The sequence below is a fragment of the Chelmon rostratus genome, chromosome 11, assembly GCF_017976325.1.
Source record: "Chelmon rostratus isolate fCheRos1 chromosome 11, fCheRos1.pri, whole genome shotgun sequence".
NCBI lineage: Eukaryota > Metazoa > Chordata > Actinopteri > Chaetodontiformes > Chaetodontidae > Chelmon > Chelmon rostratus.
The window spans coordinates 11,041,772-11,057,820 of NC_055668.1; the positions used below are offsets into that span (position 1 = coordinate 11,041,772).

Sequence of the window (16,049 nt, forward strand, 5' to 3'; positions counted from 1 at the left end):
GCAACCCAGAGACCTGTTAGCTGAGTGTGAAACAAAAGCTATGAAATTAACCTAGGGCTAATTGATCTAAACAAGAGAGGACTTAATGTATTTAATGAAATGAAAAGAACAATATAACAAAAAACGCTCCGGAGGATAAGGAAACTAACAACTATGGCTACAAAACTTAAACAAAAATCACTCCAGTGGGAGGAAGAACACAAAAGGATATGAAAAAGACAAACACAAAGGAAAGAACCTGACCAGAAAAGATAACAAAATAATCTTCAGTCCTAAAACACGGAGGACTTACAATCACCTGATCTCTAAGACTAACTAACAAAAAACACTCTTAAAGAGGACTTGGAATCAGCTATGAATAAACAAAACAAGAAGGCAGACTCACAAAGGAACAAGGCTTACATAGACAATATTCTGTGGTCGTGGGCTAGGAACAAGGACAGGCTCGGGTGACAAAGATCGGACAAAGACACACTGGCACAAGACAAGGGAGACGCCGGCTATTTAACACGTGGAGGGTAATCAGGAACAGGTGGAGACAATAGGTAATCAGGGCAGACACACAGGTGACACATGAGGAAGGGCAAATGCTCTGAAAGGAGAGGAGAGTTAGACTTAGAAAATGAAACAGGAAATGACAAGACAGAAAACCCAAGACGAGACAAACCTCACCACGGCGTGATAGGTGTAGGTAACGGAAATGCAACAGTTCTTATTTCGACATGATTATACACTAATGAAAACATATCCACAAATATTATTATTCCATTTCTGCCAGATTGTGCCTATGGATCCTCTGAAATCTACCTAGCCCATAAACACACTACAGGATGTACATACAGGCAACATACATTAACATGTGTTTACCCTCCACTACACCCCAATTAAGCATACACATCCATTGTTGCAGGTACACAAGGCCTGCTTAATGCAGCGTATGGATGACAGAGTTTTGAAACATTTATTTTCCAAATTTTCATTTACCATTTGCCAAACAACAAACTGGCCTTAATAAGAAGTAAGAGTGCACCACTCCACAACACACCTAATGCTAATGTGTGGAGCTTGATGTAATTCCAAACATTGTTCTTTATTTCAAGCAGCTCAAACAGGTATTAAAAGCAAAAGTAAGAGGTCACATTGAAAACCAGTGGTCACATTCTCTTCAGTCCAAGAAACTACTTCATCTCATTTTAGGAGTTTTAATTAAGACGTTTCACTTCAGAAATGTTGTAAAATTCACTCTTCCAAAGTGAATATTGTTAGTCAGGATACAGTGCGAACACTTTGTGGTAATTTACAAACAGAAATACTGGTATATTGTTTTTGTGTCAACCTCATGTGACATGATAAAAGAAATCACATTGCATGGTTTAAAAGTCATATACAAATAGTTTTCACTAATATTTCAGAGTCAGTTGGTTACTCAGGTCTGGACCATTCCTCTGAAGTGTTTGTAAAGAAGGAATGATATCCTCAGGCTCAGGTCACATAGCAGGGATTAGTGAGACCATCCCAAAGTTCAGGGTGGGTGGACCTGTATGTCAGTGACCTCACAGAATTTCTGCTAGTGGCCGGGAAAGATTTTGCTAGAAATAATAAGAATCTCAACTCTTCGTAGCATTTCACATGTGTGGGAGAGTGTACTTGAATGTAATTAGGCATAGTGTTGGTGGGTGTTTCAGTGTGTAGGCTTGTATCTTTTTGTACTGGCTCAGTATACTGAAATTGCAAACAAAACACGTTGTTGTCATTCAAAAATGTGAACAACCTTGGCTTTCAGTGTGTATAAACACAAACAGAAATGCTTCTTGCATCTGCAAGCAGTGCTTTTTTTTCTGAGTGTTACCCTCTTGGACCAATACCATTTTCATTAAAAATGAATATCCCCCAAATCGCTCTGCGGGTTTAACCAGTGGTGGCCACTTTATAGTCCAATCAGATAATAACTACCGCTCTTCCATGCCATAACCCTGTGGGATCTAGTGACTCGCTTCATGCACTGCGTTGATCCGCTTTTATGACTGGCTCCTGCAGGGTTAGTCCAGCCTGTGATTGGCTGTGCAATTCCACAGTCAACAAAAGATGCATGCAGGGTTGTGCTTGTTCAGTTCAGGAGCAGCATTCCAACTTTCCTGTTGACTGTTTATCAAACTTTTTACTGGATTCTCTGTAGTTTAATGTTATATTATTTTAGTGCATTTTGTCTAAAGTGAAGCAACGGGGTCAGTATTAATGGTAGTAGGTGTAGTAGGAGTGTCAAATGTCAAAAATTCTTCCAATGCTTCAGTATGTTGCTGTAATCTCTTTATTTCACTGTTTTCTGTGCTTGGCCTGCTATAAATCTAAACTGGTAGATATCCATAGAAATACAGGGGCTGAAGGGAGTCTTGCCAAGGAAAACATTAAGTAAAGCTTTACATTGGACAATGACCTGTGTTTATCTTGAATTGCCATTACAGGAAAATAAGAAGTGAAAGTGCTTCAACCCCACATCCTTTCCAACTCTCCAACAAAATCTCCCGAGCATTTCTTACAGAGAAACAATTCCCTTTGGAAATGTTTTATTGTCCAGTTAATGATTTTCCTTTGGAACCGTTCAAAGCAAGTTGATCTGAAAAAGACAGCTTTTAAAATATAATATCACATCCTCTGCTGGACGTCTCCTGAGACTTCTTGTTGACTGTCTTTTGGACTCAAGGCACATGTTTTAAATCTGCATGTCCATCTGTGTAACTCCGTTCAGTTAAACTTTGCAGCACAATGATACATTCACATTTCCAAGTTTCAAAGTGGAAAGTTTGATCCAAGGCCATTCACTGGCTGCTTTACAGTAATCTGCAGAGTTGAAGACACACTTCATCAGTCAGAGCATGCTCGCTCCCCATCCCTACTGCTGCACATTCTGCTTTGTTTGGTAGGACATGTGGTCAAAGCAGAGACTCTAACAAATCAAGAAAAGTTGACACCATTGGCTGAGCCTTTTTTGTATTTTCCACCACAGGGGTCAGGTGATCAATAAAGATATATTTTAATCAAACTGAAAATTTATATGATATATTAGGACGCAAATATGAACACTTGCTATACTTGCAGTAGTACTTTGAGAAATTATTTCAGATTTGTACTAATAAGCGAAACCCCTTCTCTTCAGTGTAATATCATCTATCAAATTATATCAATCTAATTTTTTTTCATCACCTATTGGCCATTACTTGTTTCTGTTCTCAGATTTGTGTCATTGACCATCTCATACTACAAGAACCTGCCAAGATTTGGCCACATTGAAGTCATAAAAGTCACAAATGTATGAAACATTTGCAGGGCTCCAGAGGGTCTGCAGCTAAATAAAGAGCCATGACAAGTCTTCCCACCCTGGAAATCAGGATGTCCCCATGATTCTGATTCAAAGCATGCTAAAAGTTATATTTATGTTGTGTTGACATATGTTGACTGAATGAAAGCCACTGATTCATAAAAATCACTACCTGGGCCTTATGAGTGAGTAGGATTTTAATGGGCCTCATGCTTTCAATATACTGTTACTATTTATTCAGGATTTACGTTTACTTTGTTACTGTAGCCTGTCTACTTCACATTTAAATTTCAGATAAACATGTCTTGTCACATTACCCAGTATCCAGTAATCCTGTAGTTTATTGAATTATTGAAGCATTTCTATATTGTCAAACTGTCTGCCCCAGTCATTGTCAAGCAGTTGTCTGAATGCAATTAGCACACAGCTGGAGACAGTCTTGTCCATTCACCAGTGCATAGCTACCATTTGTATGCCCACCCAAAGGGACTGAGCTGTTCTTCATCAGTGACTTAAATCAACATTCACTGTGGCCTAGTTAGTCTCTCAGGATCTCTTCGAGGGACTACCTCTGAAATTCTTAGCAAATTAAGATAAAACTGTATGAAACTGAAAGATTCACAGATTCATCTACAGTATCTTAAATTTAAGAATAGGTTCATTCTTCAGCTCGTTCTTTACCTTGGAAATGGTAGTTTGACAAAACAGTCCCAACTCAGGGTCCACTCCCAAACATTCTCCAGAGTTATAGCACCAGCTCTTCATCAGCACACGCAGTTTGCTTACTTGTCATGTAGGTTGACTATTTTAAGATGGAAGATCTCCTCCTGACCCATCGTATCTATACTAAAATCATATAAAGACATCTTCCATTGACTTTTAACCAAAGTTTTTTTTCATTACTCAGTTTGTAATAAAGTATTAATGATGTGGTTGCCAATGAAAGGTAACCTACAGTTTATGACAGGCCAACCTGTTTTTGATGGAAATACTGCAGTTTAAAGAATTAGTGAAATGTTGCTGATTGCTTAGATTTATGTTGCTGATAGACACGGTTGAGTCCTGTTATACTGCTCTTGGATGAAGCTCAGTGATGAAATAATCTCAGACTCCTTATGCAACATTTCAGCCTCACGAAGTGGCTGGACGTGGGAAACAATAGTTCAGTCTGTGTCAGAGAGAAGTTTTGTACAGTATCTGTGAAAACGTGAGGATTCGTAAGTGTTTCAAGATGCTGAGGAGTTGAGCTGTACAGAGTCCAGAATCTCACACTTTCAACTCTGAAGCCCCAATCATTTATATGAGCACTCTTCTTAACGTTACAGAGAGTGTATAGTGAAAGATTTCTCATACATATATCAAGAGTTACACAAAACTCTCCTTCATAATAACTGAGTAGTGTTTCTTTGCTATCCCTCTGACAGTTGATCTTCTACTGATATATTCTGGGCCTGGCTCAGCTTTGTGAGGCTGCTTCTAGTTAATCTTGATCCACTTGATCTAATGTCTGACTGGAATGGATGCATATCTATCTTTATTTTTCTTTTTTTTGTGGCCAAAACAGAGACGTGTAGATGAAAAAATGATAAGAAGTTCAAGAAGTCCTGGGAAATGGCTGGTCAGTCTGACAGTTAAGAGCATATGATACCATATCGGTAACAATGCTGTATTTCTTGAGCCTGTGCTTACCAAGACATAAAAAATACTGACAAAAGTGTCCCCAACCTGTGCTCACCTTCCTTTTGGCCACATTTGAGGGCCAGATGTTCACTATATTTACTGCTGTGAGAACAGCACTCCTTTTCCACTCATTTTTCTCTCACGTTTTCCATCCTGATACTTAAAATACCATCAAGCAGGCATATCTACCTCCGGGGTTCATTCCCTTGGGTTTATTCCTGTACTTTAGTCTGTAATGAGAGATCCCAACTTTTACTGTCACTTCACTTTGTTGTCTTGTAAAATCTTGTGGGCTTTCACACGGCATACCTCTGTAAAGTTCTGTAAGCTCCACTGTCTTGGACCTGCATGTGCTACCATAAAAGTTGACTTGAAGAATCATTTTCACACTTGTAACAGGAGGGATTTTGTCTCTGCAGGTTCAACACACAAGGATGTCTTCTTTTTCATTACTTTTCAGATTAGATTTGTGTGAGGCAAGCTAAGCTGTGTCTAATTTTAGTAGTTTCTGAAAACAAGGCTGTGGTGATACTCTATCTGAAGTGACTTCCTCCAATTGGAATTCCAAATCTTCAGGGTCATAAGTAAAGGCAAAGAAAAATGCTGTGGCCAGAGACAAATAAACAGTGACTTCAGAAAAACAGGTTACTAAGTCAGACTAGGGAAATAGACGTCATCGGTCTGCGGTGTATTTAGGCTACTCATATTTCTGTACTGTGTCACTCCAAGCTGTCGATAGCTCCAATTACATTGTTCCACATCGGCAGTGGAAACATCTTTGTGGAATTTGCCAAAGATCAGCTCATTAGGCGAGTGGATTTCTTTGAGAGGACAGTAGGGTGCCCTCTCTTTTTCCTTTTGAATGCTGGCAAAACTATTTCTGATTTTTTTTGTGCTACCTTTGTGTCTATGATTGAGAGGCTTTGGATATTGAATCACATTTAATCGCAAATGGCAAAGCCCTTTTCTGTCACTGTTCTCTGTATGGTCCAACTCTGTGACCTGGTTTGTGTAAGAAGAGGTTTTTAAACTTAATGACCATTTTCTGGTTAAGCAAATTTAAAGAAAAACAAACTACAAATTGGAGTAGGAAAACAATTGAAAAAAGCTTTACATTGGTGTTAAAGTCTCCATATGTTGGCTCAGTCCATATTAGATGTGACTCATACTACACAAATTGGAACATTTGTAAAAGCTGTAGCTTTCGCCTGTGGGGTAGACACGAACAGGATGGTGCAATAGGAGACATTTACAAGCCAGAACCGTCAAATGAAAATATCCTAAACCAGGTGGTTCTTCTTCCAGGCAGAGTTTTAAACATATTTATACTGAGTGTCAGTGCTCACTGAATCAGCTTATGATCAAGAATTTGGCACATGTTGTCATCTTAGCTGTGTCATTTCAGTTGTCACTTCAGTTGCTGGCTACAATTGCAAAAAAGATCAAATTAAAAAGCAAAGAGGCTTCTTTTTTGTTTCTTGTTTAAAAGAAAATTCGATGATTGACGAAGAATTTAGAGTGAGAGACAAGAGAAAATAGGTTTGAAAACTACCCAAAAAAAACAATGTTTTGTATAAAAAAATAACATCCAGTTAAGAAGTGTTTAGAGTGTCTCCACTCTGACATATCTGGCCGATTTAAATGCACACACGTGTCTGCTTGTGGCAGACGAAAAGAAGTCCTCCTTTTTCAACAGTAGAATCAGAATGAAAGAAGAACTATTCAATACTGTGTTAAGTTTCAGTCTTCTGATTAAGTGAGAAGTTTTTGAACTGTTTCCCTCAAGTACTTTAGACCTCATTTGCACTAATTTGCATTTTGAGTAAGTGCAGGACGGTGACCGCTTACTGACACAAGCAGCTGTCTCTAAAAGTTAACATGTTCGAATGTCCTAAATAGGAAGATGAACAATGAGTGAATCATCTCTTTGGCTTTCAAGCTCAGTGCACTCTTGTCTCCGCATGTCAGCATGTATCATCTTTGCTCTTTGCAGGCCGGCAAAAAAGGCAGCTGGCGTCCCACTAGATCTTTTTACGATATCTTTCATTTGTGGCCATTTCACACTCCTTAGTGTATATTTATTTATTTATTTATCTCTTCACTTCCTCTCGCCTGACCCCGGACCCTCTCTTCGTACCGTAGTGGCCAGACAGCAAATAGAGAGCTGGACTCTGCTCTCTGCTCCAGAATGTCACATTAGAGTGAGACACAGACAAAGCTGAGACAGCCTCTCTGGAATCAACTGGCCTGTGTTCAGCACAGCTGGAAATGGCAATGAACAGGAAGTGAGAATATAAAGGGTTTGGGTCCAGCTGCAAACTCGCAAGAGGCATTTTTAAGTATCACAACCTTTCACTTGCAGCAGACAGCATTTTCTCAGTTGGCCGTGGTGTTAGTTAATAGTGTTTTCCTTTCTTTGACTGTATAACGCTAAATATGAGCGATACTGAGTACAGGAAATTGGAATGACATACTGCATTTTTTATAGTCTGTGCTGCTTCAGTAAATTAAGGTGGCTTAGATATACATATTTACTTGGCATGAACGCAGAATTATTAAATAGCTCATATTATGTTTTTAATGACTGAAAATTACACATCCTGGGGGTTTATGATTGAGCACTTTGAGTGCAAATTGATAACTACTTTCACATCTGACTCCATGTAAGACAGCAAACAAGCATACTGTATTTCGTAAAAGCTTGAGGGATTCTTGTGGAAAAAAAACACGTAGAATTTAGTATTGAACAATTGGGCTTTAATGTGTTATTTAGTGAGCTTTAAAGGTACTGTGAGGTGGATTTGGTTACCTTTATCCCTGGTCTTAATTGCGGGAATATGCTTATCATTACTCCTTAGCATATGGTTAGCTAGCTGCTAATTCTAGATATAATGTCAAAGTAGCCTGTTTGATGTAGCAACACAGCCAAGCCTGCTCCTTGTAAAATAAATAAATGTAGAAATAAAAATATTATCTGTGAAACTCGTACCTGTCCTAATTGTTATTTTGCTTTTAATACATTCAGTTTTTCCACAGCAGTTTTTTCCTTCTTTTTCTTTTTCTTTTGATACTCAAGACCCCAGCATCACACACAATGCTTCTGACGCCATGACTGACAGTTACTTCACCCGTCTCCTGAACCTCCTGATCATCCTGATCTGAACTTGTGCGTGATCGTGAAATAAGACGTGCTATGATTGGTCGGGGCCCTAATTGTAGTCTTGCCAGCCACCCGACCAAGACATGGCAACGGTTTAAGGCACTGTGAGCATTAGATCTGACACTGTGACCATCGCCAAAGACAATAATATTGTTTTCCCTGTTTCCAACTAAGCTAAGTTAATCGGCTGCTGCCCCTAGTACATATACATCATACAAGCAATTGGAATCAATCTTTTCATTTCACTCTTTGCAATACAGCAAATAAACTATATTTCCCAAAATGTTAAACTATTCTTTTCAAATAAGTGTCATTACATTCAAAACAGACAGATACACAAATACAGAATATATATTTATCATTGTCGAGCAGCATTGACCTAACTTGAAGCTACCACAGCAGAAATTGTAGGTGCAAACCTGGTTTCAAGACAGTATTTTGCATTGGTTACACAATCATTTTAATGATGGCGTTGCACTTGGTATTAAAATGGTGGAGATATTGACAGCTAGTGTTCCAACACTGTCACCTTGAAATAATAATGTGTTCTGGGACTGTGTCAGCCGTAACAAACATGCAGTATCCCTTTTATCTTTGGGTGTTCCCTGCATTTTTCTTGAAGAAAGAATTTCCACATGCAGCCTCTGGAGCAAACACATGGATTGCTGTGAGTCTGATTGTATCTGTGCTTCTCTGGGTTCTGTCAAATTCCCCCAGATGCGCCTGTCCAGGGCCTTAGTAATATATTATTATTTATACCTCCTACCTACTCAGACTGTCTATTGGCTAGAGGGCAGGTAGATGAATAGCCACAGAGTATAATTTTCATTTTCAATAATAATGAATATATAAGAGCTAATGTTAGATTAATGCCAACATTATGCCCAATTTCATATCTCCAGTGTGACGTGGTTCGTGTTCCTGAAGGTTTTATTGCCATTTCACTGTTTCTGAATGAAAAAAAAGTCATTGTCATTTGTCATTGCATTGTCAGTTGCCAATTTTGACAACTATCAACCACCAACTGAGTAAGTAATTGCTATTTGTTACAAACAAGAGGGAGTGAGGCCTTACAACAGAAATAAAAACTTAGTTGGAATGTTTATGTACAACTTTAAAGACCAATACCAAGAATGCATAAAGATGAATACATGGCTAAAATGATCTGATCATAGGATCACATACATGAGTCACCACCAATACTATCGCCACTAGCAACAGATAGTCTGTGGACTTGTAAGCTCATCAAATAGGTGACCCTGGTCACCGTCTGCTTCTTTTTCCAACACTTATGTACATCTTCCTTCCCCTCTCAGCATGTACTGTACAGAACATCCTGCTATGTTGGCATTTGTCAAGTCTGTGCTCTACAGCTGATGAATGATATCCTTTGGGAGGAAAAACACATCGCTCCTCATATCTTCAAAGTCTCAGCTATTGTTCATACCGAGTTTGTGCAGATGGACACGGTCTGTTGTCCAGTGTGCCAGTATTAAACAGAAGCATTCCCCACTGAAGACTGCTTTGAACAGTTGATTTGTGGTCTTTTTTTTCCGTGGTATTGAGCCAGCATGCCGGACTATAACTTGCAAACCATGCAAATTCTCTATCTGATTTGTCATCCCAGAGTTCCTAAAAAGTTTTGAATGAGACTTTAATATATTACACATAACAACAACAACTTTGTGTCTCGTGCCTGTCCAATGTGTTTGAGATTATATAAGGTCAGATGTTTTTCTTTTAAAAAAGTGGCAAACATATGCTTATTGAAAGTCTTGAAAACTGATATGCATATCAGTGGTGACAGGATTGCATAAAGCCATCTGACATTGTAAACAAATCTTTAAACAGAGCTCAAACTGTGTTTCTTAGAAGAGGGATGTTGATGAGGAAAGCCAAATGCCTAACTTGTAATGGCCCATCATGGCCCCGTGCAATATGTCTACAGTGAATCGGCTCACAACAAGTTCTGACTTCTGACCCTGAAGGTCACCCAAAACCTCCGGTCCTCACCGGCTTTAGCCTGCTTCAGCTTCAGTGAACAGAGGTTGAAGGTTGCACAGATGGAATGTGTCAGATTGCAGATGTTTACTGAAGGCGTATGATGCAGAAATTCCATTAATGTTGTTATCACCGTTTTAGAAAATCTAATTCAGTTTCAGCCCTGTGCTGTATGTTTGCAGGGAGGAGTGTAATGCCTCGGAGATTACACAGTCTAATGATTTTGGATGGAAGTTGATGAAGAGAGCTGTGGTTGCTAATGGAGCTGCTCTCTGACCCTCTTAAGTTTTAAGTGGCTATTTTTGCGTCTCGGGGGCAGGACTCAGACAGCTTGGCTATTGTTGATTAAGGTCAATGAGCAGGAGGTCACGGCGAGAGAAGACTGCTTGAAAATAGAAGAGCTAGTGAAAAGGACCATCAAACAGTTTTGTGGCGACGTCGCAAACATTTTTATACATGAGAAAACACCCGTAAAACACATGCTTATGTAGGTGTAACGTGTGCTTATTCCTCTTGTCTTTGGGTTCCACACACACTTGGAAATCCTCTGTGTGTCTATAAGAGAGAGGCTGCAACAATCATCCTTAAAAGGGCGATTGAATCCACCCCAGTTTAGTCATTGTGTGTTTTAGTCATCCTCAGACCTCAGCTATTGTGACTCCCTTTCCCAGCACAGACATCTGCTTGCTGGTAAAAGATGATTTCTCCTGCATAAAACAGCTTTAGTACATGGGAAAAATGTTGGACTATTGTTGCACCAAATGTGTTTTTTATCACTGCTTGGCAAATTGTTGTTTCCCAAGATTCCCACTGTTAGTATACTTTAAAAAGATACTCTATCTTTACAACCACCTAAAAATCTCTGAAATCACCAGAAGTGACACTGATGCTCCACAGCAGATCTGGACAGTCACCCAAGCCTTCCAGTTCAGCTTGCTATTTGTTGAGTTGTTTTCACTTATTTCTCATCATGTAGGATTTGTGAAGTCCTTGAAGACTTGAAGTGGGATTAAGGGTAATACAAATAACCATGTCTTGAAGTAGTATGAAATGGGTTACTCGCCCTGGTCTTACACATCACATATGCTTGAAAATAAAGTGAAAATAGAGGGAACAACTGTCTTGAATTATAATTGTTCCGTCATATCCTATACTTTCCTTTAAGCAGCTGCAGATATGAATATGTGAAACAAGCCTCATTCTGTAGAGGGCTTCCTATTGTTATTGCCTCTGATTGGCTGTCAGAGTGTTGAGGTAATGCTCCCTCACACTCATCTGCTCTACTGGCTGATAGAAACAGATGATATAATCCTCCCTTCTCACTAAGAAATATAGTTAAGAAATGATTGTTTACACGTGCTTGTCTTTGTGCCACATCCACATGTTGGTTAGAGCGTGGCGTGCGTGTTTGCACATGCCTATGTTTAAAAGGGTGTGCAGTGTGTGAGTTGATGTTAGTTTATTGACATGTGGGTGCCTTATTAATCTGTAAACAGTTGACTCACCCTGACTAGCACTGGCAAGAACCCCAAGCTCCCCTTCTGATTAAACAGAGTTATATAACTTTTAAAGTTCAGGCCAGGCAGCTTCGTGTTTTTTGTGATAAATGGCAGGTATGGAAAATCAAGAATTTCTAAGAGAAACACAGTATGGATCTTGACCTTGGAAGCAGGTGTGCTGTTATGCAACTCGGTCCCCTAAATACAGAGTTGTAAAAAGGAGAGGGATGTGTGACACAGTTCCTGGGAAATATCATCCACAAGATGAACATGACGTAATCTTTTTTCTCCGTCTGTCCTTAGCTCCTGACTGGGACCCTGGATGGGAAGCTGCGACTCTTTCAGTCCAACAGCGGGGCCCGTCTGTCTCACGACACCAGTGCTGCTGTGCAGAGCGTCCCCAGCATGACTGTGTAATGACAGCAGGCTGCTGCAAAGACCATGCAGGTTTCATTAACGCAGATCCAACCCCCCGGCTAGGATTTCACTGAGAAAGGGGAACGCAAGGGGTTTGTTTTTAGTTGGTAGTTAAATGAAGATCAAAAATAGATATACATTTCAGGAGGTTTTGTATTTCTTGTTGCCTTTTGTGTACTTTTCAAATTGTCAGAAGGAGCCGCCCATTTCAACTCACTCATCTTTGTTGACCTTCCAGTGTGTACCTCACTGGATGTCTTCTGACTGACGTTCAAAGTGATATCAGTGGATTGATTGAACATGTGTTCATTTGACCACATTATTTTGATGCTATATGTATTCATTTAAAGATGATTGTAGGTACATTTGCCAAAAAAACACCGTCCATTCTTCCACATTCTGGATGGTCGTAGCGCCAGATTTTGTTTGTTCACTGTGTGGAACAGATGCACTTCTATATCACTGGCTGCGGCCGCTACTTAACAGATCAGCACACAGAGCTATGACATCAACTGGGTGCGACCTCTTTGGCTGCCAGACACACAGATGCTACTACTGTTCACACTGACACACCCGTCCATTGTACATTTACTCTTCTCTTCCCCAGTCACACAAAATGTCAGCTATACTCGACTGTACGACAGCAGATTGAAAATGTAGGACTCTGACACTGAAATTTAACATTTTAAAGGGCTGCACTGTGTCAAGTATGAATACATTATGAAGTATGAATAAATTGTTACATCTTGGCTACATGCCTGTGTAGATTATTCCTTGTAAAGTACTTGTCTATTTTCTACATGCTATGTATTTGGTTGTGTCACTGCATGTCCATGAATGTTAGAAGTATTTTTTCTAATATTACAATGTATGCAGTGAATCTATTCAACTTATTAGTAAATTAAATTAGTAAAGAAAATCACTGTACTGCTCCTTCCAACTGGAATAATTTGCCTCTACATGTTTGCTTTGTTTGATTTCATTTGGCTTGTGTAAGAGCAGTCTTATTCTTGAACCTTAAAACAAATTGCATTTCTTTTCAGTGATGCTGTCGCTCATAGTTTTATCATTTTTCAGGTCTGGTTTGCTGTGTCACTGAGTTCATGTTGTTAATGTCTTGTCCAGAAAAAAACCTCTTCCTGCTATTAATTCACCATGCCGCCATTATCGCTGCTGACATGCTCCAACCCACAGCTGTCTCAAAAGAGGCTGAAGGAAAACTCTACCTATCTGTAATGGAATGAAATTTTAAGCGTCTCTCATCCCCCGTCCATTCGGAAAAGATATTGTATTTGACACATTATCTGACGTTGACGCTCCTGATAGAATGATAAATCCACTGATAGGCTGCCTTGTCTTAACTCCCTCAAATGGTGAATTTTCAGAAGACTGCTTGTCTCTGCCTTGTCCCCTGTCCAATGCTCTGTGTTGGATTTTCTCTGTCTTTTTGGACGGTGTACTCTAATTGATACAGAGGCAGAAGACTGTTCTCTGTGCACCACCAGCTTCAGCAAGGTCAGATGAAATATAGCTTTGAAGTTGCGCAGTATCAGCTGCCAGGTTTCCTATCACAAAAACCGATGTTATACATTAACGAAAGCAGAGTGAGGGCTGCGTTGGATTTATGGGGTGATTCTTTTGTCATACAATACATTGTGTGTGTGGATGTGTATTACTCATTTTGTGTGGACATAAATCTGTTTACACAGTCACGTTGTGGGGACAAAACACAAGTCCCCACAATGTAAATCGTTAAATTTAAGGGTGAAGACTTGGGTTAGCAAGTAGTGGTTATGGTTAGGGTAAGTCTCCAGGAAATGAATATGATTCTATGTAATATCCCCAAAAGTGATGGAAACATGACTAGTGTGTGTGTGTGTGTGCGCGCGCATGTTTTTTTTTTGTGTGTGTTTTTTTATGCGACAAAGATAGCTATGTACTGGCAAAGCTGAGTCCGCCCTGTCATGGTGAGCTTTAGTGTTCCTGCAAGCAGCAGAGACTTTCAACTGGAACAAAACATAATAAATTGTCTATGGAGTAAATTTATGTAGCCATGTTCTTTCTCCTTTTTAAATGTGCTGAAATGTGTGTGTGTGTGTGTGTGTGTGCTTATGAGTCAGTATCTCCTCTTCAATGAATTAACCTGCTACTCTAGAACTCAGTGAGCACACATTCACGAACCCAAGGGCTGCATTGGTGTACACACACATTCCTCGCCTGTGTGAGGTCGTTCTGGATGCACTCCCTGCATTGATCTCACGAGTAAAGAATGACGCGTTTATACTTGCGAATAAAAGGATCTCGAGGATGGCCACGCCCGTACATCAGAATGCAGCCTGGTCCAAAGTTTCATCCCTCACAATACTTTGTCATTCACTTTGACAGAAAGAACTTAGTCTGCGTCCAACTTTGAAATATGGCAGCACTGAACAGAGCGGAGTGTCACACAGGGGGAAGATGTGCAGAACACTATCAAGACATTCATTTTCCATCTCAGCATCATCTTCAGCTCAAGTATGGTGTGTGCATGCCTGCGACATTGCCTGTTAAGAGCTGTGGTTGTTCTCTGGCCTGTGGCTTGAGCTCCGAGCGCAGGCCTTTACTTTTCCTCATGAGAAAACCAACATATACACCATGATGCATGTGCAGTTTAATGAACCCCCATAGACTTCTGAGGATCTCTGCTCTTTTGCTTTCATGAACCCAGTGCAAGCCACAGTAAAAGGAGGGGAATATTTGTACACGTGTCGAACACTGCTGTCACATAGCTGTGCTTCATGCAGGTCTTAACGCAGACCTTTTCTGAATATCATATAATGTACTATGAATTATTTAAAAGAAGTAGCCAGAGTGATGGATATTAAAGTGAGCATCTTTGGCATGAAGCATGCATAGTTTTTAACGCTTTTATAGTGGTTCAGTTTATAGATGACCTACTTGATGAGAGCTTTCAAACACTGCCTTAAGCACCTGCTGTAAAGTAATGATCAGACTATATGTCAGCTCGATAATGGCCTGTCATGAGGGTCATGAGGAACATCTGGAATAAAATTTAGCGACAGGTGCCAAAATCCCATGTAGTGTGTTATAGTGGAAGTCACCAGAGGCAGCATCTGGAACACCTCCCAACAGTCCCAAAGACCAGCATAGGACAGCATGACGCTGACCCACAGGAGCACAGAGCACTAATGCACCACAACTGTGCACATTGTGAATCAGAAGCAGTATAATGTTGGTGATGAACAGTGGAGTTGATCCGTGGTGCTTTCCTTTTCCTTTCTGATCCAGTGTCGCATGAGTCATGAAAGACAGCAAGCTATGATTGGTCAGGCTCAAACATGAAGTCTGCCGCATCACTCTGCCAACTCATGGCAACAATTTATGCCTCTTTGATGAACTTGATGAATCTAACATGATCATCTTGAAAGACAAGAAAAACATCATGCTGGTCACAATTAGGTCCATCTTGACCAAATTCAATAAAAGAATGCTGTTTAGTTCATGTATTAATTACGATAACGTATACAGCAGAGTGAGTGCTTTTACTCTTAACACTTGAAGTGCATTTTGCTGATAAAATGCTGTATGCACTTTTACTTTAGTACGTTTCCTCCACCACTGATTTTAGAGCACGAACACCAGCACCAGCAGTTTGCTTGGAAACTCGTCGTTAGAACGAGCGGCAATGGCCACTGGAGCTAAACAAAGAAGAAAAAAAATGCCACCTGCAGAATGTCAAACTCCATCAACAGAAACTCCATAGAAAAGCTATAGTGTGCTGTCACTGTTGCGCCCAAAAGAAATATTTGAAAAGCCACAGCAGTGAGCAGTGATGTCACCACAGCAGAAGTCTTGAAGGCAGAGAAACAAACCAGTGAATACAAGAACACTTTCTCCCAACAAGTCTGCATGTGGAACATTTTACATCTTATCATACTCATGTCCGTGTTAATATTCACTTACATTTCTTTGTGCA

General features: G+C 39.9%; 1 protein-coding gene across 1 annotated transcript in view; it reads left to right on the plus strand.

Annotated features, from left to right (window-relative positions):
• Positions 1-12,073, plus strand: part of wdr27 (WD repeat domain 27) — a 40,724-nt gene extending 28,651 nt beyond the window's left edge. The window contains exon 24 of the mRNA XM_041948076.1: positions 11,960-12,073. Coding sequence (XP_041804010.1) covers positions 11,960-12,073 — 114 coding nt within the window. The remainder of the gene's footprint in view (positions 1-11,959) is intronic.
• The last annotated feature ends 3,976 nt before the right edge of the window (positions 12,074-16,049 follow it).